Here is a 25,602-nt window from a genome sequence, read left to right on the forward strand (position 1 = left end):
AGTTTGGAGAAGGCACTCTTCTAATATCAGGGACCTGGAGCAGTTTGCCAAAGAAGAATGGTCTAAAATTCCAGCAGAGCATTGTAAGAAATTCATTGATGGTTACCGGAAGCGGTTGGTCGCAGTTATTTTGGCTAAAGGTTGTGCAACCAAGTATTAGGCTGAGGGTGCCAATACTTTTGTCTGGCCCATTTTTGGAGTTTTGTGTGAAATGATCAATGTTTTGCTTTTTGCTTCATTCTCTTTGGTGTTTTTTCATTTAAGACAAATTAAATGAAGATAATAATACCAAAGAATTTGTGATTGCATTCATTTTCAGGAAGAAACTGAGTATTACCTGACAAAATTGCAGGGGTGTCAATACTTTTGGCCACAACTGTATAGTGCTGAGAGAGTTATTAGGCGATTCCAGGGCCGGGTTTTACGAGCAGTCATAAGAGATGGGTGGGAATGACTGCTCACATATCCCAACCCCAGGGGCACGGTTTGGCAGATAAAATGGAGGCTGAGTATCTCATTCAGTATCTGGAGATGTGTGGATCTCCTATGTGTTGGTCCGTGCTAAGGTCTAAAGAACTGGACACTATCCTGAGCGGGCGGACCCGCTATATGTTGTACGAACTACTTACTTTATGTTTTCACTTTGTGCAGTAAAAGGCTGTTTGTTCTTTTGTTTTGCTATCCTGAGTGGTTCATGCAGTTTAAATAAACTTGTCTGGACATTTCAGCAATACCGCTTTCTGTGCCTACATCAACCGCAGCCGAGTGAGTACAAACCTCTACACTGTATAGTTTGTAAGTCGCAGTGTAGTTTTGCAGGGACTGGGTGGATCAATAACAAAGATTCATTAACTTTTATCATTTTTAGTCTTTTTTTATTATAAATACACTTGTACCTAGTTAACCAGCTACATGCCACTGAAGAATATGGTAGTGCTGGAGCTTAACAGCCATGCTTGCTTCCACTCACACCTTCGCTTGGTGGTTTAGGTCTGTCGAACATTGAATTTGTGTCATCACTTGGGTTTCCAGTAACAATAATCCAATGATTTTCATTCTCTTCAACTCTGTGTCCATTTAGATGTGTGTGTGCAGTGATTTCACATTCCTTACCAAATAATGTCCTGAAAAAGACATAATAAGAAATATTAGGTGTACTGCATTAAAGAGATAAAAAGTAGACTAGTGTTACTCTTACCATTCATGTGTTTTACGTGACCTTCCCAGATTCTGAAATCTATAGTATTTATACTTTTAGTAGTTATACAGAGTCTCCCCCACAGAATACATGTAGTTAAATGTCACTTTCCTGTAGCTAAGCCCAATTCTGCATGTGGACAACCTGATCCATTAAAGGCAACATACTGTACACTTTTCCAATGATATTTTTTTATTGTACATTTTTTATTAAATACATAATAATAATTTTATTTCTATAGCGCCGACATATTACGCAGCACTTTACATTTTAGAGGGGACTTGTACAGACAATAGACATTACAGCATACCAATAAACACAGATCAAAACTGATACCAAGAGGAATGAGAAGCTTACAATCTATGAGGAAAAAGGGGAGACACGAAAGGTGGGTGGTAACAATTGCTTTTATTGTTCGGACCAGCCATAGTGTAAGAATCGGGTGTTCCTGTTGCTGTATGGAACAGTTATCAGCCCAAGTGTGTAACAGTACAGACACAGAGGGCTATTAAATGCATAAAGCATGTGAGAATAGGATGCGAGCAACCTGGTTATGGTAAAAATTGTGAGTGGGAAATACAGGGATAGTTAGTTTAATGAGTTGAGGCGGTAGGTCAGACTGAAGAAATGCTTTTTTAAGGCACGCTTAAAACTGTGGAGATTGGGGATTAATCGTTTAACCTGGGTAGTGCATTCCAAAGATTTGGCGCACCACGTGAAACGTCTTGGAGACGGGAGTGGGAGGTTCTGATTATAGAATCATAGAATCGTAGAGTTGGAAGGGACCTCCTGGGCCATCTGGTCCAACCCCCTGCTCAAAGCAGGATTCGCTGAATCATCCCAGTCAGATGTCTGTCCAGCCTCTGTTTGAAGACTTCCATTGAAGGATAACTCACCACTTCTCGTGGCAGCTTGTTCCACTCATTGATCACTCTAACTGTCAAAAAGTTTTTTCTAATATCTAATCTGTGTCTCCTCCCATTCAGTTTCATCCCATTGCTTCTGTCTTTCCTTGTGCAAATGAGAATAAAGTTGATCCTTCTACAATGTGACAGCCCTTTAGATATTTGTAGACAGCTATTAAGTCTCCTCTCAGTCTTCTCTTTTGTAAACTAAACAATCCCAAATCCTGCAACCTTTCCTCATAAGACAGGGTTTGCAGACCGGTCACCATTCTGGTTGCTCTTTTCTGAACTTGCTCCAGTTTGTTGATGTCTTTTTTAAAATGTGGTGCCCAAAACTGGACACAATATTCCAGATGAGGTCTGACCAAAGAAGAGTAGAGGGAAATAATAACTTAACGTGATCTAGACTGTATGCTTCTGTTAATACATCCTAGAATTGCATTTGCCTTTTTTGCTGCTGCATCACACTGTTGACTCATATTCAGTCTGTGATCTATTAGTATACCCAAATCTTTTTCACATGTGCTGTTGCTTAGGCCTATTCCTCCCATTCTGTTTATGCTTTTTTCATTTTTATTGCCCAGATGTAGTACTTTACATTTTTCCCTGTTAAAAACCATTCTGTTAGTTGCTGCCCACTTCTCCAGTTTATTTATATCTTTTTGAATCCTCTCTCTCTCTTCTCTAGTATTAGCTATCCCTCCTAGCTTTGTGTCATCAGCAAATTTAATCAGTTTACCCTCAATTCCTTCATCTTAATCGTTGATAAAGATGTTGAACAATACAGGGCCCAGGACAGAGCCCTGTGGTACCCCACTTGAGACATTTTTCCAACTGGATGTGCAGCCATTTACGACCACTCTTTGGGTCCGATCACTAAGCCAGTTATGAATCCACCTAACAGTTGCCTTGTCCATTCCATACTTAGTCAGTTTTTCAATAAGGATTGTATGAGATACGTTGTCAAATGCTTTGCTGAAGTCAAGATATACTATATCTACAGCATTTCCTTGATCCACCCAATCAGTGATTCCATCATAGAAGGAAATTAAGTTAGTCTGACATGACTTATTAGTTACAAACCCATGCTGACTCTGTTTAATCACTTCATTCTTATCCAGGTACTGACATACATGTTGTTTAATAATTTGTTCAAAGATCTTTCCTGGTGTAGAAGTCAGACTCACCGGCCTATAGTTGCCTGGGTGCCTGGGTCCACCTTCTTCCCCTTTTTGAAGATAGGAACAACATTTGCTCTTCTCCAGTCTTCTGGGCTTCTCCTGTTCTCCAAGAATTTTCAAAGATTATGGAGAGGGGTTCAAAAATTTCTTCTGCTATCTCCTTCAGTACTCTGGGGTGTAAATCATCTGGACCTGGAGACTTGAATTAATTTAGGTTAGCTAAGTGTTTCCTCGCTATCGTTCTGTTTATAGATATCCTGGATTCTTCTATTCCCTTAATAAGACAGTGAAGAACAGTTGATGTTACATTTCCTTTCTGAGAGAAAACAGATGCAAAATAGGAATTTAAAAGTTCGGCCTTCTCAACATCCTGTCTTACCATTTCATCATTTTCATCCTGTAAAAATCCTATAGCATCTTTGACTTTTCTTTTACTTTTGTCATATCCCCAAAATCCTTTATTATTGCTTTTGACATCTCTTGCAAGCCTCAATTCATTGTCAGCTTTAGATAATCTGATTTGTGCCCTGCAGGTTCTGCAGACAGCATTATATTCTTCTTTAGATATGCCTCCCTCTTTCCATTTTATAAACATTTTTTTCTTCCTTTTTAGCATGTGCTTAAGTTCTGTGTTCATCCATCCTGGCTTCCTTAAATGCTTCCTATTCTTCCCTCTTTTCGGAATTGTTAACAATTGTGCTTTGAGAATTTCATTTTTCAAGATTTCCCATCCTTCCTGGACATTTTTGTCTTTAAGGATATCCAGCCATTGGATCCCTCCAATTCTCTTTCTGAATCCCTTAAAATCTGCCTTTCTGAAATCTAACTTTGACGTCTGAGTCTTCACAGGTCTTCCTCCTCTAGTTATCCAAAATTCTAAAATAGCATGGTCGCTACCTCCTAGGGTCCCAGCCACTTTTACCTCCTCAACCATTTCCTCCCTGTTTATAAGGATTAGATCCAAGGTAGCAGTTCCCCTTGTTTTCTCCCCTACCTTTTGGAAGATAAAGTTGTCAGCAAGAGAGGATAAGAATTTCCTTGACCTGTTAGTTTTGCCTGAGAGAGATTCCCAACAAATGTCTGGATAGTTGAAATCTCCCATGACAACTATGCCATATTTTTTGGAGAACTTGGCCATTTGATGCATAAAGAGTTCATCCATATCTTCAGCTTGCACAGGCGGCCTGTAGTAAATGCCTACAATGGTGTCCTTTCCATTGTTCTGTCCTTGTATTCTTACCCAAACAGTTTCCACAGAACTCCCAGTCTCTGAAGCTTCAATCTCTGTGCAGATATACGCGTTTCTAACATACAATGCGACACCCCCTCCTCGTTTATCAAGTCTGTTTCTTTCAAATAAGTTGTATCCTTCTAGTCTTGTATTCCAATCATGTGTATCGTCCCAACCAAGTTTCAGTGATTCCAATGACATCAAATTTATTTTCCTGTGTTAGTAGTTCCAGTTCTCCTTGTTTGCTGCCCATGCTTTGTGCATTAGTATAGAAACATTTTAGTTTGTGATTGGTTTCTCTTTCTCCAATATTTTAATTAGATTCTTTTGTCTTTGTTCTTCCTTTCCACTTCTAATAGCAGAGTTCTCAATAGCATTTGTCAGGTGTATGGCTTTTTCTGGTCTTTTGCTTCCCTTCCCATGTTGTTCTAGTTTAAAGTTCTCCTTAGAAGTGTAGCAAGGCGACTTCCAAATACATGTTTTCCAGTCTTCGCAAGGTGCACCCCATCTCTAGCAAGTAGTCCATCGTAAAGGTAATTCACTCCGTGATCCATAAATCCAAATCGTTGCTGACGGCACCATCGACGTAGCCAATTGTTCACCTGCAGAATCTTATTCCACCTCCTTGTTCCATGGCCATCCACTGGGAGGATGGAAGAGAAGACCACCTGCGCTCCCAGTTCTTTCACTTTCTTGCCTAAGTCTTCAAAGTCTCTGCAGATGGTTTCCAGGTCGTTTCTTGCGGTGTCATTTGTCCCCACATGTAGTAGCAGGAATGGGTAGTCATCAGTAGGTCTGAAGAGTCCTGATATCCTGTCAGACACATCTTTAATTTTTGCACCTGGAAGACAGCACATTTCTCTTGAAGTTATATCCGGTCTGCAGATAGCGGCCTCTGTTCCTCTCAACAGGGAATCCCGCATGACCACCACTCTCCGTTTCTTCTTCACAACATTTTTCTTCATCCAGGAGGACTCTGAGGGCGTACAAGGTTGCTGTTTGTGGGCAAAGTCTTATCCTGATGTATTTCTTCATCGTTTCCCTGCGTGAGAGCCTGGTACTGGTTCCTGAGAAGTATGGGTGCTGACTGCCTCCTGATCCTCCTGCTTCTCTGGGTCACATGTCTCCATTCCTCTGTTTCTTCAGGTGCACTTCGAATTTCTTCTCTTTCTGTAACATGAAGAGATAATTCTGCTCTGTCTAAGAACTCTTCACCTTCCTTAATGATCTTCAACGTAGCTAACCTCTCTTCGAGATTTTGCAACTTTTCCTCCAACATGGACACAAGCTTGCATTTGTGGCATGTGAAGTTTGGCTTTTCCACTGGTAAGTCTGTGAACATGTAGCAAGAACTGCAGCTCACCAAATGGCTCCTGGCCTCTTCCATATTGAGATTTCTTAAAAACGATGAAAGATGAGCCAGATGAGATTAGTGATTATTGAGGATGTTAACCTTAAATACATATTTAAGCAACTTTCTAAATTAGTCTTCAGTCTCCAGAACTTTGGCAAAACTAATAGAAATCGGTCAGAGCGCCATCTACTCATCCGTCCCTTATCCTAGCATTAGAGATAGCAGTTTGGAGGGGTTGTACTGGAGGGAGTGGTACTCAGATTTGCAGTGCAGAGAGGTACGAATGTGGAGAGTATCATGGAAAACATAGAAAATAGGCTATAGACAAGGAGGTAAGCACATGGAGAGGAAAGCTGTGTCTTGGAGCCGTTTAGATACCAGAAAGTAAGTCTAGCACATGATAAAATACAGCAAGAGAAGAAGAAAGCAGCACTTTGGATACACATAGACCTGACTTCCAGCCTATATTACAGGAAGAGACACTCCCACTAGAGAATCATCTGAAACTTAGATGTAGATACAAGTTGTGTACCTTGGAGTCTAAGATAAAATAAAGGAATAAAGGTGTCCATAGTCTTTCAAGGGAATTAATCACTCAGTACATGCTGAACATACTATGGGAGGCTAAATCACTGTAGGTGACTGACAAGTCTCTTCCATGTGTGTATCCATGGAAGACCTGTCAATCAACTAGAGCAGTACAGGGAAAAGCTGAATGCGGGTGGGAGTCAAACTAGTCAGATTTCTTCCTACAGTATCCAGTCCACCTCTTCAAACTATGCTTTCTCTGAATGGTCGCAGCATCTGCAAGAACATTCTTGGCTGCAATTGTACAGACAAGCTCTGATTCATTCATCTCCTTGCTAACTATGTTACTATCCTTGAACATACTATAACAATATTGTATCTTACAGTTATTAGGTTCTTTAGAAGGATGCAAATCTGGGGATTAATTCTAACGGAATATAGGCTGAACTGGATGGACAAATGTCTTTTTTCGGCCTTGCTAACTACAGTTGTGGCCAAAAGTATTGACACCCCTGCAATTTTGTCAGATAATACTCAGTTTCTTCCTGAAAATGTTTGCAAACACAAATTCTTTGGTATTATTATCTTCATTTAATTTGTCTTAAATGAAAAAACACAAAAAGAATTGTCCTAAAGACAAATTGGATATAATTCCACACCAAACATAAAAAAGAGGGTGGACAAAAGTATTGGCACTGTTCGAAAAATCATGTGATGCTTCTGTAATTTGTGTAATTAACAGAACCTGTAACTTACCTGTGGCACCTAACAGGTGTTGGCAATAACTAAATCACACTTGCAGCCAGTTGACATGGATTAAAGTTGACTCAACCTCTGTCCTGTGTCCTTGTGTGTACCACATTGAGCGTGGAGAAAAGAAAGAAGACCAAAGAACTGTTTGAGGACTTGAGAAACCACATTGTGAGGAAGCATGAGCAATCTCAAGGCTACAAGTCCATCTCCAAAGACCTGAATGTTCCTGAGTCTACCGTGCACAGTGTCATCAAGAAGTTTAAAGCCCATGGCACTGTGGCTAACCTCCCTAGATGTGGACAGAAAAGAAAAATTGACAAGAGATTTCAACGCAAGATTGTGCGGATGTTGGATAAAGAACCTCGACTAACATCCAAACAAGTTCAAGCTGCCCTGCAGTCCGAGGGTACAACAGTGTCAACTCGTACTATCCGTTGGCGTCTGAATGAAAAGGGACTGTATGGTAGGAGACCCAGGAAGACCCCACTTCTTACCCCGAGACATAAAAAAGCCAGACTGGAGTTTGCCAAAATTTACCTGAAAAAGCCTAAAACGTTTTGGAAGAATGTTCTCTGGTCAGATGAGACAAAAGTAGAGCTTTTTGGGCAAAGGCATCAACATAGAGTTTACAGGAGAAAAAAGAGGCATTCAAAGAAAAAAACACGGTCCCTACAGTCAAACATGGCGGAGGTTCCCTGATGTTTTGGGGTTGCTTTGCTGCCTCTGTAAATCAAGAGCCGCGGAGACACCATCACATGTTTCTCAACGCAAGCAATGACTAGCCAGGTCTTTCACCGGGAAGGAATAACCACGGGAAGGGCAGTCTCCAATGAAGGAAACCACCTATGCCAAAACATGGTATCCATCCACAGACAGCTGTTTCGGGGTTTTGCCCCTCATCAGTGTGGAGTAGGAAACTGGCTAGTAGGAGCAATGCCTAGTAAAAGACTGTGAAAAATGAGGATGAATGAACTCATGGAGATCAACATCCAACACTGCGGAGGCTTTGCTGCCTCTGGAACTGGACTGCTTGACCGTGTGCATGGCATTATGAAGTCTGAAGACTACCAACAAATTTTGCAGCATAATGTAGGGCCCAGTGTGAGAAAGCTGGGTCTCCCTCAGAGGTCATGGGTCTTCCAGCAGGACAATGACCCAAAACACACTTCAAAAAGCACTAGAAAATGGTTTGAGAGAAAGCACTGGAGACTTCTAAGGTGGCCAGCAATGAGTCCAGACCTGAATCCCATAGAACACCTGTGGAGAGATCTAAAAATGGCAGTTTGGAGAAGGCACCCTTCTAATATCAGGGACCTGGAGCAGTTTGCCAAAGAAGAATGGTCTAAAATTCCAGCAGAGCATTGTAAGAAACTCATTGATGGTTACTGGAAGCGGTTGGTCACAGTTATTTTGGCTAAAGGTTGTGCAACCAAGTATTAGGCTGAAGGTACCAATACTTTTGTCTGGCCCATTTTTGGAGTTTTGTGTGAAATGATCAATGTTTTGCTTTTTGCTTCATTCTCTTTTGTGTTTTTTCATTTAAGACAAATTAAATGAAGATAATAATACCAAAGAATTTGTGTTTGCAATCATTTTCAGGAAGAAACTGAGTATTATCTGCCAAAATTGCAGGGGTGTCAATACTTTTGGCCACAACTGTATGTTACTATGTTACTATGCTACCCATGATTTGAGCAGCACAAATTTAGTGAAAAGTTCCCTTTAAAGGGAATCTGTCACCCTTTTTTTGGACTATGAGCTGCCGGCATCGACATCAGGGGCTTATCTACAGCATTCTGTAATGCTGTAGATAAGCCCCCTATGTAACCTGAAAGATACGAAAAAAAGAGTTAGATTATACTCACCCCGGCGTCCGGTCTGGTCCGATGGGTGTCGCCATCCGGTCCGGCGCCTCCCATCTTCATACGATGCCGTCCTCTTCTTCCCTTCCTGTCATGGCTCCGGCGCAAGCGCACTGCTCTGCCCTGTTAAGGGCAGAGCAGAATACTGCAGTGCGCAGGCGCCGGGAGAGGCCTGCAAACTGCAGTATTCTGCTCTGCCCTCAACAGGGCAGAGCAGTGCGACTGCGCCGGAGCCACAACAGGAAGGGAAGAAGAGGACGATTACATTCTGTAATGCTGTAGATAAGCCCCCGATGTAACCTGAAAGATAAGAAAGATAAGAGTTAGGTTATACTCACCCCGGCGTCCGGTCCGGTTCGATGGGTGCCGCCGTCCGGTCCGGCGCCTCCCATCTTCATACGATGCCGTCCTCTTCTTCCCTTCCTGTTGTGGCTCCGGCGCAGTCGCACTGCTCTGCCCTGTTGAGGGCAGAGCAGAATACTGCAGTTTGCAGGCCTCTCCCGGCGCCTGCGCACTGCAGTATTCTGCTCTGCCCTTAACAGGGCAGAGCAGTGCGCTTGCGCCGGAGCCACGACAGGAAGGGAAGAAGAGGACGGCATCGTATGAAGATGGGAGGCGCCGGACCGGACGGCGGCACCCATCGAACCAGACCGGACGCCGGGGTGAGTATAACCTAACTCTTTTTTCTTATCTTTCAGGTTACATCGGGGGCTTATCTACAGCATTACAGAAAGCTGTAGATAAGCCCCTGATGTCGATGCTGGCAGCTCATAGTCCAAAAAAAGAGTGACAGATTCCCTTTAAGCTTTCACACCGGACAAACTACACAAACATACAAAGTATTTATACCAGAATCAAAAGGAGCACATACACTAAAGCCATAGGTTTGATAAAGAAATAATCATACCTAGCACAAATAGTGGTGATATAAGATACTATATTATGATTTATTATTCATATACTACAAATAGCACCAGAACACATCATTAGACATGATTAACTCAGAAATGCAATAGCCTTCCAAAAGGAAACATGGAGACATCTACAGAAAACCAATACACTGTATATATTACAGGTGTTTCTGATATGAAAATGGAGAAAACAAGGAAATAATAAATGCAGGCCAAATTACTGCCATGTTCTGCGTGGCTTACCATAGTGTATACTTCCTAAGGACGGCCAGGCACTGATTGGTTTTACTGTGAACTATAAGGACTTTGTTGTTTGCCTAAAACAGAAAAAATAGTTTTATTTAATGATCACTATATAAAACTACACATAATCTGTATAAACACAATACACAATAAAACAAACATCCCACCTTGGATGTTGATCTTCGACACCCTCACCAAATTCAACAATTAATACTAAGAGAACTTTCGTTAAAAAAAATTTTCATACCCACTAGTCTATGGACTAGGTCTATGAAGAGTCCGCCATAGTGCTGTCATTTGTAATGCTGTTGTGTTAAAACTCAGCCATGAGAGCTGTTCTTTAGGGATTCCTACATACAAAGAACATGTGTGCTACTCAGGGCTGGACTGGCCATCTGGCATTTCTGGTAAATGCCAGAAGAGCCGGCCCCTGTAGTGGGTGTTCCAGTATTCTGTTCTGCAGCTAGCACACCAGGCAGTATCAGCTTGTCTTGCGCACACAATCTCGCCGCACTGCTGAAATCACTGCCGCTGCGCTGGACAGGATGAAGTCTGCGTACACGGTCTGAGGTCCTGATCACGATCTGCAGAGAGGTTACATAGAGACAGGGCAAGGGGAGGCGTGCTGTGCTGTTTTGTGTTGCTCTGACCCTTGTACTTGGGAAGAAAGAAGCTGGCAAACATTAGTCTAATTAGGAAGATAATGCTGTGTCCACTCTGCTCTAGCTCAAAAGAATATCACCACTCCCATGGTGAACTATAACTCCCAGCATGCCACTGGAGCTGCAGGACAAGCTGGGAGTGATAGTTCTCCCCAAAGGCAAAATGATAGTCACCTATGGGATCTAAAAGGGAACCTGATAGCTGATATATGCTGCTCGATCCACATGTCGCATGTATCAGACATTGGCTATATGATTCCAGCCAGGAATGTTGGACTCTGAAATGCTGCTATGTTTAAAAGCTGCTGAGGACCAAGGCCGCACAGGTGACTAGTCAGAAAGGCAAGTCACTGGTGGCTTCTCCCCATCCGCTCCCATTGAGTGACTATTTTTTCCTGCGAGTGTGTACAGGAAGAGACCAGTCTGTCATTGGCAGAAGAAGAGGAGAAGTCAAAAGGTTTTTTTTCTCTGTGATGCCACAGCATTTCAGAGACAAATATACCTGTCATAGTTTGTACAGCCAGTGGCAGATACATGCTGCCCATGGTCCAGACAGCATGTATCCGCTGTCAGACTCACTTTGAAGAGTTTGTTCAGCTCTGCTTAATTCCACAAAGGGAAGTGAACAGCGTTGAAGACATCATGTCTATAAATACCTGACAGGACAGGTGCATGAATGGCAGATATCTTGGTAGGTTTGGATGGACGGCAATGTAGAAGTAAGGGATTCTGGAGAAATCCTTCAACTCTCAAAAAATACAAGATTTTACCAATCTTTGCACACCATTTTTTTGTTCATCCCACAGCACAAAAGAATGATTTAAAAATCATAAGCACTGCAACTCGGTGCTAAAAAAAACTTCAACTTGATGCATTAAGACACTTCGAACTATGGTCAATGATTTCTTTTACATTTTTTCTGGTAGAAAAGAAAAAATGGAAAACAAAAATATGAATTTGATCTTTGTACTTGTGCCAAGCGCCAGAATTAAGTTAACTTGTCTTTTATACTTCACAGTGAGTTAAAATTATATATATACATATATATATATATATATATATATATACAGTCATATGTTAAAGTTTGGGCTCCCCTATTAATGTTAACCTTTTTTCTTTATAACAATTTTGGTTTTTGCAACAGCTATTTCAGTTTCATATATCTAATAACTGATGGACTCAGTTATATTTCTGGATTCAAATGAGGTTTATTGTACTAACAGAAAATGTGCAATCTGCATTTAAACAAAATTTGACCGGTGCAAAAGTATGGGCACCCTTATCATTTTCTTGATTTGAACACTCCTAACTACTTTTTACTGACTTCCTGAAGCACTAAATTGGTTTTGTAACCTCATTGAGCTTTGAACTTCATAGCCAGGTGTATCAAATCATGAGAAAAGGTATTTAAGGTGGCCACTTGCAAGTAGTTCTCCTATTTGATTCTCCTATGAAGAGTGGCATCATGGGCTCCTCAAAACAACTCTCAAATGATCTGAAAACAAAGATTATTCAACATAGCTTTTCAGGGGAAGGATACAAAAAGTTGTCTCACAGATTTAACCTGTCAGTTTCCACTGTGAGGAACATAGTAAGGAAATGGAAGAACACAGGTACAGTTCTTGTTAAGCCCAGAAGTGGCAGGCCAAGAAAAATATCAGAAAGGCAGAGAAGAAGAATGATGAGAACAGTCAAGGACAATCCACAGACCACCTCCAAAGACCTGCAGCATCATCTTGCTGTAGATGGTGTCACTGTGCATCGGTCAACAATACAGCGCACTTTGCACAAGGAGAAGCTGTATGGGAGAGTGATGCGAAAGAAGCCGTTTCTGCAAGCACGCCACAAACAGAGTCGCCTGAGGTATGCAAAAGCACATTTGGACAAGCCAGTTACATTTTGGAAGAAGGTCCTGCGGACTGATGAAACAAAGATTGAGTTGTTTGGTCATACAAAAAGGCGTTATGCATGGAGGCTAAAAAACACAGCATTCCAAGAAAAACACTTGCTACCCACAGTAAAATTTGGTGGAGGTTCCATCATGCTTTGGGGCTGTGTGGCCAATGCCAGCACGGGAATCTTGTTAAAGTTGAGGGTCGCATGGATTCAACTCAGTATCAGCAGATTCTTGACAATAATGTGCAAGAATCAGTGACGAAGATGAAGTTACGCAGGGGATGGATATTTCAGCAAGACAATGATCCAAAACACCGCTCCAAATCTACTCAGGCATTCATGCAGATGAGCAATTACAATGTTCTGGAATGGCCATCCCAGTCCCCAGACCTGAATATCATTGAACATCTGTGGGATGATTTGAAGCGGGCTGTCCATGCTCGGCCACCATCAAACTTAACTGAACTGGAATTGTTTTGTAAACAGGAATGGTCACAAATACCTTCATCCAGAATCCAGGAACTCATTAATAGCTACAGGAAGCGACTAGAGGCTGTTATTTTTGCAAAAGGAGGATCTACGAAATATTAATGTCACTTTTATGTTGAGGTGCCCATACTTTTGCACCCGTCAAATTTTGTTTAAATGCAGATTGCACATTTTCTGTTAGTACAATAAACCTCATTTGAATCCAGAAATATAACTGAGTCCATCAGTTATTAGATATATGAAGCTGAAATAGCTGTTGCAAAAACCTAAATTGTTATAAAGAAAAAAGGTTAACATTAATAGGGGTGCCCAAACTTTAACATATGACTGTATTTATTTATTTATTTATTTATTTATTTAGACATATATATACATATATATGAACAATTGAAGACTCATTAATATTTCCTTTTTTTTTTAATCATCACTCATATATTAAAAATTTTTAAAAAAAGCCCTGGTCTTCCACTGCTGCACCTTGCGTCTTTTATTGTCTGCATCACGTCAATAGTGCTACAAAGAATTAGTTAGCTGCTGAGCTCCCTGATTAACTGCAACACTATTGATGTGACATCAGAACTGTAGCCACTGGATCTGGGCAGCATGAATAAAGCACAGTTTGTTTATTTAAACAAACAACGTGGGGGGTAGGTTTTCTAAAACCAGAAAATCACTTTTAGGATGGGGTCAAACGAGCGAGTAACGGCCGAGTGTTATCCGACGTTTTATCAGATAGCACTCGGCCCAGTGTTATTCTATGGGGCAGAACAGTTCAGCGATTATTTTCTCATGCCGAATCGGCATAGAAGAACAATCGCAGCATGCTGGGATTGGCAGCGAGACTGAGCTCACACTCACCCACACAAGTCTATGGGTGCATGTGAAACATTAGACTGCACTTGGATGTCATCTTTTCTTGGTACTGCAACTAAGGCTGGAATCACACAAGCATAAAACAACTGATGTGAGAGCATCGGATACGATATGCTAATGACACTGCTGCGAGCGGGAGCCGAGTGTCAGTGCACTGATCCGATCCTCTCACATGATAGAATCCCAGCACAGGTGCAGAGGAGACGGAGAAAGTAATTTCTCCATCACCTCCATGGCCTAACTCGGCATATAATTGCGCTGTACTCGGATGACAACTGAGTACAGTCTGATGCTTCACTTGCATGCATAGACTTGTATGAGTGAGCGTGTTCTGATTCTACGATGCACTTGCAACATGCTACCATTGTTCTTTCATGCTGAATTGCACAAGAAAATAATCTCTGATCTGAGCTGCCCAATAGACTAACACAGGTCCAAGTGCTATGTGATGTTTCATCGTTATAGGGTACCGTTACACTAAGCGACGCACCAGCGATCCCGACAACAATACGATCTGGCAAGCTGTCAAACAGTCAAATTTACCCAACAACGCAGCAACAATCTCGGCGGGATCGCTGGTGCATCGCTTAGTGTCACACAGCAGCGATTCTGACAACTCCCGCCTGTGTCCATGATATCTGAGTCGCTAACGAGGTCGCCCGTCGGTTTTAAACACAGCGATGCATGCTGGCTAGCGGGACACCAGCGATCAAAAAATGGCCCAGGACATTCGAGCACGATCAGCGACATCGCACCGGGGGCCTGGTCGCTGCTAAGTGTCACACGTAACGAGATCACTGGCAAGGTCGCTGTTGCGTCACAAAATCGGTGACACATTAGCGATCTCGCTAGCGATCTCGTGAAGTACCCCATACTCTCATGTGACCCCAGCCTTAGAGCAATAAATAGGACAGAGCTGTAATACTGGATGCAGCTGTGATTAAATGTTACATAGTGGTATTACACTCACCTCACTTCTTGTAACCTACAGGTGCACAATGAAGAACAAGTGCACCATGCGACAAGTGGGCCTGTGTACTTTCAAATGCAAGGGATGAATTTAGTCCCAGTCCGGCAATTGGTGCTACACCAATCTTCAGATCACACCTGGTGATCGAGGGTCCAGTAAAGTCTATTCTTCCATTAGTTAGTTGGGGATCCGAGGCTATAGGACCTGGGCTGTTCTATTATAGCTGTACTAAGCTATCTCACTCAGTCCCAAAGATGTCAGAATAAAAAGCACTGCAGATGCTCAGTCGCTCCCAATTTTCTCTTCACTGAGATCATCTATTGTTGAGGAACAAGTGGCTTTGGACTCCGTATTCTACTGATCAATTGGAATGTCAACAGTGGGGTCCACAGTGATCAGACATGTAACATCTACTCTGCAAACAGGAGACTAAAATCTCTATCAAATGCAATTTATACAATCAGAAAATGGTGGTAAAAAGAATGGATTAAAAATAATGCCCTCCTCTCCCATGATCCTGCCTTTGACCAGAGAACACCTAAGCTACAGAGTAGTGTTGTGTTTCCGTGACTCTCGAGTAGTGGTGAGATGACTGGACTGAAAGTCAGCAATGGCAATATGCCAGACGAACTTGGCGCAAGCTGCCACACTAATGCACACCCTTGAGGGCTGGGGTACTCTTCACCCACTCCTACTAAAGAGAGGGAGACTTTTTGCAGAGCCCTTCCCAGGTGCCAATAGTGGGATGGTTGGTGGCTGGGCACACTGGCCATAGTTGGGTCAAATGCACCAATTAACTGTACTGGTAAGGCAGAAACGAACCTAACATTAAACTTAGGAAGTCAGGAAGAATAAAACAGGGATGTAGGAACCAGAGGACACCATACACAATAGCTAGAGCCAGACCAATGAAATACTCAACAAAGAACTACAACTGTACCACTGAAGCGCAACTGAATAATCAGTGGTGAGCAAGAGGCTATGGGGAGTTTAAATATCCCTCTCATAGATCACCTGACAGCGTTGAGATAACACCCAATCTCTACCCTCTGGAGAGAGAGGAAGGGATGAGGAGGGAGAAGAGAAAGGAACCTCCCACCACATACCTAACCCAGGAGACATAGCATCCGATGTCTCGTGACAACAGCTGATGCTGGGGAACCTGGCATCCTGGGACCACTGAATAGAGTCAGCGCTGGGAGAAAAGGTGTCCTGCCTCCCAACCACACCACGCCCTGAGGCAGGTCCCCTGGAACAGAGTACACAAGCAAGACGGGGCCTGTGCAAGCACCACTCCCTAGAGGCGACACCCCACCTGTCGCAACCAGAGACCCTGGAGAGGCAACCCACCAGGGAGCCGGAGTAGGCACAGAAGTTGGAGGGGTAAGCTTGTTTACCTCCTGGTAAGACCAACACCACCTTCCCCGTGCCTGAAAGTTACATATCATGGCATTATTACTAGTAGTACTCATTAACAGATTGCGGAGAACCCCAGATAAACCCTCACGAGAAGCCTAAAATTTATCATTTATTATTCTCAAAATTAAATATTACTATAGGGTATAAAATTAAAGTCCCCGATCTGCCTATATTTGTTGACATTATAGTACTCAATGCTCTCTTTCTTCTACGTAGTATGTAGCATCCCGGGGTGCTAACACTTATTTGACAGAATAGGACTTATATCCCCCCAACAAAAGTTACATTTTAGGTTTTCTAGTGCGGCTTTATCTGGGGTTCTCCCTAATCTGTTAATAGTTAATGTACCCCTCCAAAGCCTTTTTAATCCTTAAATTTGTAGTATTCTAGCAGTACTCATGGCAGGTTATTTTGACATAACTTTTTGTGTAGTTTCAGTGTAGAATAAAAGCTAATAATAATAATTTTTATTTATATAGTGCTAACATATTCCGCAGCACTGTACAATTAAGCGGGGACATGTACAGACAATAAATTCAATACAAGTTAAGACAATTTAAACAGTGACATTAGGAGTGAGGTCCCTGCTCGCAAGCTTACAATCTACAAGGAATTGGGGGGGACACAGTAGGTGAAAAGTGCTTGTTATTTCAGGTCTGGCAATTATAATAGGGATTTTAATATAAAGCTGCATGATCCAGTTATCAGCTCGTGTGTTTAAGTGCAATAGTCAAGTATCAAGTGCAGTTATCGTGTGCATGGAGGGTGTGGAGACAGATGAATAATAGGGTGCAGATTCAGAATACATTATTGTTACCTCATGTGCACTGTAGGGATTCGCTCTGGTAGGCAATAGCTGGGCGGCAGTAACGAGGCAACACACAGGCATAAAGTCCAATTTCAGAGGTTTTAATGTCACTCAGTAACCAGCAGCTTAACAAAAACAGAAGGCAAAGCAAACACATACTCCAGTTTGGAGAACCACTTGTCCCAGACTCACCCCTTGCACAGGACGGGCGTAACTAAGTGGCTGCCAGGTCCTGTGGCATCCGCCAGGTGTCATTCCCAGGGTTCTTCCGAGTCTTGCTGCGATAGTCCTGCAGCACGGGAATCCTATATACAAGTTCCAGGCTGAGTCCACACAAGTTCCTGTAGCTTCCAGAAACACACTCACACTGTGGTAATCACCAACCTCCATTACATAGGGCCTCACCCCTCCCACCAGTGAGGTAGACATCAAATGGGCTGATCACGTGACCCCGACATCATTGCAGGTCCCGTCTTTAAGGAAAAACCCGGCCAAACATTAATCTGCTAAGAGAAACATATCTTCCATCCAGTAAAACACCCTTTACTGTACCACATACCTCCCCCCTATGTTCAACCCTAGAGGGGTGGACACATGACATACAGTGAACTCTGCCTGCACGATGTTCTACTGAAAATTTAAAGTTTTGCAGGGACAGGAACCACCTGGTGACTCGGGCATTCCTCTCCTTAGCTTGACTCATCCACGTAAGAGGGGAATGATCGGTCACCAACCGAAATGTTCTCCCCAGCAAATAGTAGCGCAACGATTCCAGTGCCCACTTGATGGCCAGGCACTCTCTCTCCACAATACTGTACCGGGTTTCAGCTGGGGTAAGCTTCCGGCTTAGGAAACTAACGGGATGCTCTTCCCCGTTAACTTCCTGAGACAACACGGCACCGAGGCCCATCTCAGAGGCATCAGTCTGCACTACAAACTCTTTTTTGAAATTTGGAGTGATCAGAACTGGTGTACCACACAGTACCCCTTTTAATTTTGTAAAGGCCTCCTCTAACTGAGCATTCCAGTGGACCATCACAGATTTTTTTACTTTTAAACAATCTGTTAAAGGCGCGGACAGGGTTACAAAGTTGGGAATGAATCGCCTGTAATATCCCACCAAACCCAAAAAGGCCTTTACCTGCTTTGTTGTGAGGGGACGGGGCCAGTTCTGAATTGCCTCGACCTTGTTCACTTGGGGCTTGAGAACTCCCCTCCCAATGACATAACCCAAGTACCGTGCTTCCTCCAACCCTATGAAACACTTCTTTGGGTTGGCAGTTAGCCCTGCTTGTGGCAGGGAGTCTACCACTGCCTGTACTTTTGCTAAGTGGCTTTCCCAATCGGTGCTGAACACAATAATATCATCTAGATAGGCTGAGGCATAGTGGCGATGGGGACGGAGAACAATATCCATTAACCGCTGGAACGTTGCTGGAGCGCCATGCAACCCAAAGGGTAACACCTTATACTGGAACAGCCCCTCAGGTGTTATAAACGCCATCTTTCCCTTCGCCGCCTCTGTTAGGGGTACCTGCCAATAACCTTTTGTGAGGTCCAGAGTTGTAAAATACCGTGCTTGCACAAAGCGCCCTTATCAACTCGTCAACCTGGGGCATGGGGTAGGCGTCAAACTTTGAAATGTCATTGAGTTTTCTAAAATCATTACAGAATCTTAGAGACCCATCAGGCTTGGGTATTAGAACTATTGGGCTGGCCCACTCACTCTGAGACTCTTCTATGACCCCTAACTGTAGCATCATTTTTACCTCTTCCGAGATGGCTTGTCGCCGGGCCTCAGGCACTCGATATGGCTTTAGTCGGACCTTGGCCTGTGGCTCTGTGACAATGTCATGTTGGATTAGGGAGGTGCGTCCAGGGAGCTCCGAAAAAACATCTGTATTTCGGCTGATGAACTGCCGGACCTCCTGAACCTGTTTAGGAGACAAAGTATCTGCAATTTTGACTGCGGGTTGGGCTTCTCCTGCCTCGCCCCGAGGTAACGGAGCCTTTTCCATCTGAAACGCTGGCAGCGGACTATCCCCACCAAGGTGCTCTCTATCTTTCCAGGGTTTAAGCAAATTAACATGGTAAACCTGTTCTGGCTTTCTCCGACCTGGTTGGCCACCTGCCACCCTGCCACCTTGCGAGAAATTTGCTATCTACGGTAGGCACAAGCACCAAAATTCGATCCCCAGGGCTAAAGGTTCTTACCCGAGCCTCCCGGTTATAGACCCGACTCTGTGACCATTGTGCTGCCTCCATATGTTCCCGGACTAACGGTAGGACTGTCTCCATTCTCTCTTGCATTTGTGCAACATGTTCTATCACACTATTGTGGGGAGTAGGTTGGTTTTCCCAGGCCTCTTTGGCTATATCTAGTAAGCCCCGTGGATGTCTGCCGTACAATAGTTCAAAGGGCGAGAACCCCGTAGATGCCTGGGGTACCTCCCGCACTGGAAATAACAAATATGGCAATAACAGATCCCAGTCCTTCCCATCTTTGGAAACTGCCTTTTTTAACATGCTCTTCAGTGTCTTATTGAATCTTTCAACCAGACCATCTGTTTGGGGATGATAGACCGAGGTACGCAACTGTTTAACATTTAACAACCGGCAGAGTTCCTTCATAATTTTTTACATAAAGGGGTTCCCTGGTCTGTTAAAATCTCTTGCGGAATTCCTACCCGTGAAAACATACCCATGAGTTCCTTTGCTATAAGCTTAGCTGATGTGTGGCGCAGAGGAATGGCCTCAGGATATCGGGTAGCATAGTCTAGAACTACAAGAATGTGTTGGTGTCCCCTTGCCGACTTATTGAGAGGCCCCACCAGGTCCATGGCCACTCTCTCGAAGGGTACCTCTATAATTGGCAAAGGCACCAAAGGGCTCCGAAAGTGAGGCTGGGGACTGGTTACCTGGCATACTGGACAGGAACTACAGTACAGTTTAACTTCTTCATGAACCCCTGGCCAGTAAAATCGCTGCAGAATTCGGTCGAGGGTCTTCTTTTGGCCCAAATGCCCCCCAAGTACATGCGCATGCGCTAAATCCATTACCAGCCTTCGATATGTCTGAGGTACCAGTAACTGTTCTACCATTTCCCCACGTATTTTCTCCACCCGGTACAACAAATCCTGATTCAACTCAAAGTGTGGAAACACCGTATCTGCCCCAGGTTGTTGGGGTTCCCCATTGACAAACAGTACATTTTCTCTGGCCCTAGCTAAAGTGAGGTCTCGGAGTTGCGCTGTACCAAAATTATCACTTGATACATTCAAGTCTGACAACTCGGGTCCCAGCGGCAAGTCTTCCACCTCTCCAGCCAATACTTCTATGGGAGAACTCTCCCCCTCCTCCACCGAAGGGAAGGTTATTCCTACCGCCAGCACTTCTTCCTCTGGGCCACCAGGTTCATGCCCCCCTTCTGGAGAATGTAACCTGGTTGCCTCTGGTGCCGGCAGTTGCTCAGTGGACAGGACAACAGACGGCCACAGCACAGAAAACAATGGAAAGTCTCTTCCAATTATCACTTCATAATGTAAATTAGTCACCACCCCCACCTCGTGGCACCGCCTCCCTGCTGGCATGCTGATTACCACTAGTGCGGTGGGATAGTCTTTTAAGTCTCCATGTATACACAACACCCCAATTTTCCGACCCGTATACTCGCTGGTGTGTATCCAGCTGGCTCGTACCAGGGTTACAAGACTCCCTGAGTCCAACAGGGCCACAGCCGGGTTGCCCTCTACTTCAACCCGACACAAATGTTCCATATTGGGACCTTTCGGGGTACCCATTGCACACATCGGTTCTGCATAGTGGGACTGGCGGTACCCAAAATTGGTGTCCATGGGCTCAGTCAGGTGTGGGCAATCAGCTCTCATATGACCTGGTTCCTGGCACCGCCAGCAGATTATTGGGCTCCTTACTTCCCCAGATAAGTCCTGAGCGGCCTTCCTGGGCTCCGCTCGCTGAACCAGGGGCGGGGACTTAGGGAACCTTCCTGTTACCCTTCGAGGGGTCCCTCCCTGTAACTCTTTGGTAGCCCCATACCTTTCTATGAGGTCTATCATCTGCATGGCATTAGTAGGGGATGCCTGACCGACCCATGTCTGGAGGGAGTGGGGCAAAGCCCTCCAAAATTTATCAGTCACTATGTGGTCCAACATGGCCGTGGGGGACAACACCTCAGGCTGCAACCACTTTTGTAACAGGTGCAACAGGTCGTAATACTGGGACCGGGCCGGCCTGGAGTGGGTAAACTCCCACTGGTGTACCTGCTGGGCCCGCACTAACACATGTACCCCAAGACGAGCCAGTATCTCACCCTTGACGACTGTATACTGTATAGTCCGCCCTTTGCTCGGGGGGTAGGTCCTGATACGCCTTCAAAGGTCCTGGGGTCAGAAACGGAGCGAGGACATCCGCCCAATGCTCCCGGGGTAGCTTCTCTCTCTCAGCAACTCCTTCGAACATCTCCACATACGCCTCCACATCGTCCGATTTCTCCATCTTGGGAATCGCTATACGAACCGCTTTCCGGACCTCATGGATTCCCCGGTCAGCTCCTTTTGTCTGCGCTGCCGTGATATGCTGTATCAACAGCTGATTGGTTTCCTGCTGCTTCTGCATAGCCTGCTGCTGCATAGCCTGCTGTCGCATGGCCTCCTGTTGCTGCTGCCGCATGGCCTCCTGTTGCTGCTGCATAGCCTGCTGCTGTGTAGCCTGCTGCTGCATAGCCTGCTGCTGCATAGCCTGCTGCTGCATAGCCTGCTGCTGCTGTCGCATGGCCTCTATGAGCGTTTTGACCGTGGCCTCCATTTCTGGAAAGTTCCCCGCCTGGATCTCTGCCACTCGTTTCACCCAAGACATAGGCTGGGGTACCGATCAAAAGCAAAAACAGCCTGGCCTCACTGCCTCTACCCGCATTCAGTCCACCAACTGTAGGGATTCGCTCTGGTAAGCAATAGCTGGGCGGCAGTAACGAGGCAACACACAGGCATAAAGTCCAATTTCAGAGGTTTTAATGTCACTCAGTAACCAGCAGCTTAACAAAAACAGAAGCCAAAGCAAACACATACTCCAGTTTGGAGAACCACTGGTCCCAGACTCACCCTTTGCACGGGACGGGCGTAACTAAGCGGCTGCCAGGTCCTGCGGCATCCGCCAGGTGCCATTCCCAGGGTTCTTCCGAGTCTTGCTGCGATAGTCCTGCAGCACGGGAATCCTATATACAAGTTCCAGGCTGAGTCCTAACAAGTTCCTGTAGCTTCTAGAAACACACTCACACTGTGGCAATCACCAACCTCCATTACATAGGGCCTCACCCCTCCCACCAGTGAGGTAGACATCACATGGGCTGATCACGTGACCCCGACATCATCACAGGTCCCGTCTTTAAGGAAAAACCCGGCCAAACATTAATCTGCTAGGAGAAATATATCTTCCACCCAGTAAAACACCCTTTACTGTACCACAGCACCCAGAACATTAAAGAAAGAAAATGATATAAAAGGAATAGTAATACTCTAAACCTGACCTGGCCATAGGCATTAGAGAGCTGTTGGCCAGATAAACGCTTGTTCGAATGAAAGGTATCTCTACCGACTCAGACGAGGGCTCCTATTTGCTCTATAAGAGACCTGCTGCCAGAATCATCAGGCAGAGGCTCATCGCCACATTGAACAAAAGGATCGGGAGATTTAATCCCAACACTAAATCCACTTGTTACCCGAAATAATCTATTGGGGGACAGTTAAGAAGTCCCCATACACCCCAAATGGTAGACCGATCCTGCAGAAAGCGATAGGTTAAGGTAATTTTATCAAATTATTACGGGGACCTTATCTGTGATGTCAAATTCTCGGCAACTGAAAATCCGTCCTACACATGTGCATGGGGTTGTTTCTGCAACAGACATGGATTTCTGCAAGCTTCATTCAGCTGAATGTGGCAGATGCCGAAATTGGTGTGATAAATCTGCCTAATGCGAATTTACCCTATGACTCCAAAATAAAACAATAATTTAACTGCTAAAATATACCTGCTGCTCATAAAAACTATTATAATATTAATTACATTCATCTGGAATGTGGTAGATATTTTAATTTCATGACTATAGTGCGCCCTCTTCTGGTGATTTTTAATGATCAAAGTGAGTTACAGCTCACCTTGCAAATAAAAAACAAGGGTGTTATGTGGCACAACGGTGCTGTTGGTTACTAAAGTGGCCACATGCCAATGATTTGGCATATCCTGATGTAGTGTGGGAACAAATATATATGAGGATTTGTACACATACCGGAGCAGGCAGTCCTTCGTGTTCTAGTCTGAGCTGCGGGTCCAAGTACACAACCTGCCAGCAGGTCTCATATGAGTGTTGGTCCGTCAGACTGACATCTTGCAAATAAGACTTCTTACTGCTCTTCACAAAGGATTTACGGTCACTTGTCAGATATAACTGGCAAAAAAAACATTGTGGATTACTAATAGGTGGACACAAATGATTCATTGTGATCCTCTGCTAATATATAATGTACATTATTTAATTCACTGAAGATTACCAGAACAATCTCCCTCACCATGCACAGTGTAAAAATGGCAGGATAGTGGTGGGATCTTAGATGTACAGTGATATATACTGCTAGAAAGATATGCAAGAAAGTCAGGTGAAAACCCGTGGCAGCTGTATTAGTGGCTATATAGCTTGTCCCTTAATGATGTAAGGAAGATCTGTCAACAGATTTCACAATACAAATTGCAGATATTATGAAATAGATTTAAGACCTGATGAGGCTGTTATACTTACTCTGAAAATAAAAGTATAAAATTGGCTGTTAGATACTGATAAGCAGGAGTCATTTATTCTAACAGTTGTTAGGGAAAATGTTGACAAAGGATTATACAGCTATTGAAACCTAAATTTTCAAAGTAAGCACAACAGCTTCATTAGGTCTAAATGATCAATTTAATAGTGTATACCATATTACAAATGTGTACTGATACAATAATGCAATATATGATGATTTATTACATTATTATTGATCCAGCAGGACTAAGACGACATCAGATATCACTGGAATCACTTACATGGCCCATGAATTCTTCTGCTGTCCTCAAGGCAAAATTCTGTCCATAGCACAAAGGCTCTCCATTTTCACTACCATCGACACTGTCACACAATACAAATATGTACTCAGCCACATTACAGAACACGATGATAAACTTTAGAGTACTTTTAGAGGGAGCATCGCTTTTACTGGATAATGTACATGACACGAGTAATTACGGATAAGAAGAGATAACATTTGCCTACTGGCTGATACACTAAAGAAGAACCAAGCAAGCAGCTGGCACAGACAGGGCAAGATATGAAGGGCAACAAACAAGGCAATTGTACCACGGGACTCAGGACTGAGCGACTCTCTCTGGCAACACCGAGAAATATTGAGGGTAAAACTGCAGCTGCAGTCTTCTCTGGTCCTACTCTGCCCTACAATGGTAAGATCTGTCTGCTTGTAGTCCAGGGCCTAATAAGTACAATACTCAAATTATACACTACAAGACTCCGTATCTGTAGCCTTTATTTATTATCATGTATACTACATGCAGGCGTCACTACAGTGGGTGCAGGGGTTGCAGTCACTCCTTGGCCCAGGGGCTTATGGAGCCTAAAAGGTCCCTTTGATTTAAGACATGTGATAATTAGAGGAATGTTGGAGATTCTACACCGAGCGAGGTCCATGAACTTAAAGGGGTATTCTCATCTCCAAGATCTTATCCCAAAATGTAATGGGTGTAATACTAATGATATTTGAAAATACCTCCAATTAGCAATGTAGTATAGTTCTTCTGATTCGCTATGTTGCTTACCCCATGTACAGGGCACAGCAGTAGCTTAGGTATCCATGGTCAAAGCCACTCATATCGTGACAGTTAGTTAGTTGTTAGTGGTCGTAACCATGGATATCTAAGCTACCACGATACCCTGCACATGGGTAAGTGGCATAGCAAATCTATACTACATTTTTAATTTGAGGCATTTGCTAATATTATTATTATTATTATTACACCTACTACATTATGGGATAGGATCTTGGAGATGGGAATAACCCTTTAGGGTAAGTCTCCATGGTCCGGATTGTCAGCGCTTTGGACGGAGCGGAAACCCCACTCCGCCCAAAGCGCCGCCGTGCGGTGATTCTGGATGTGTTCACTGAACACATCCGGAATCGCTGTACCCTATACATAGAACTGTGTTATTTACCTTGTGGAGACTGAGCGTCGCCGCAAGGTAAACAGACATGCGGCTGTCTA

At 43.9% G+C, this 25,602-nt stretch overlaps 1 protein-coding gene across 1 annotated transcript in view; it reads right to left on the reverse strand.

Moving 5' to 3' along the window:
- Positions 1-853: 853 nt before the first annotated feature.
- Positions 854-25,602, reverse strand: part of CFAP161 (cilia and flagella associated protein 161) — a 46,433-nt gene continuing 21,684 nt past the window's right edge. Inside the window, exons 4-7 of the mRNA XM_073568661.1 lie at positions 24,376-24,457; positions 23,588-23,746; positions 10,167-10,240; positions 854-1,124 (exon numbers count right to left, since the gene is read on the reverse strand). Of these exons, the coding sequence (XP_073424762.1) occupies positions 944-1,124; positions 10,167-10,240; positions 23,588-23,746; positions 24,376-24,457 (496 nt within the window). The 3' untranslated portion in view covers positions 854-943. The remainder of the gene's footprint in view (positions 1,125-10,166; positions 10,241-23,587; positions 23,747-24,375; positions 24,458-25,602) is intronic.

This window comes from Dendrobates tinctorius, unplaced genomic scaffold (assembly GCF_039654945.1).
Source record: "Dendrobates tinctorius isolate UK_male_01 unplaced genomic scaffold, ASM3965494v1 ptg000022l, whole genome shotgun sequence".
Classification (NCBI taxonomy): Eukaryota; Metazoa; Chordata; class Amphibia; order Anura; family Dendrobatidae; genus Dendrobates; species Dendrobates tinctorius.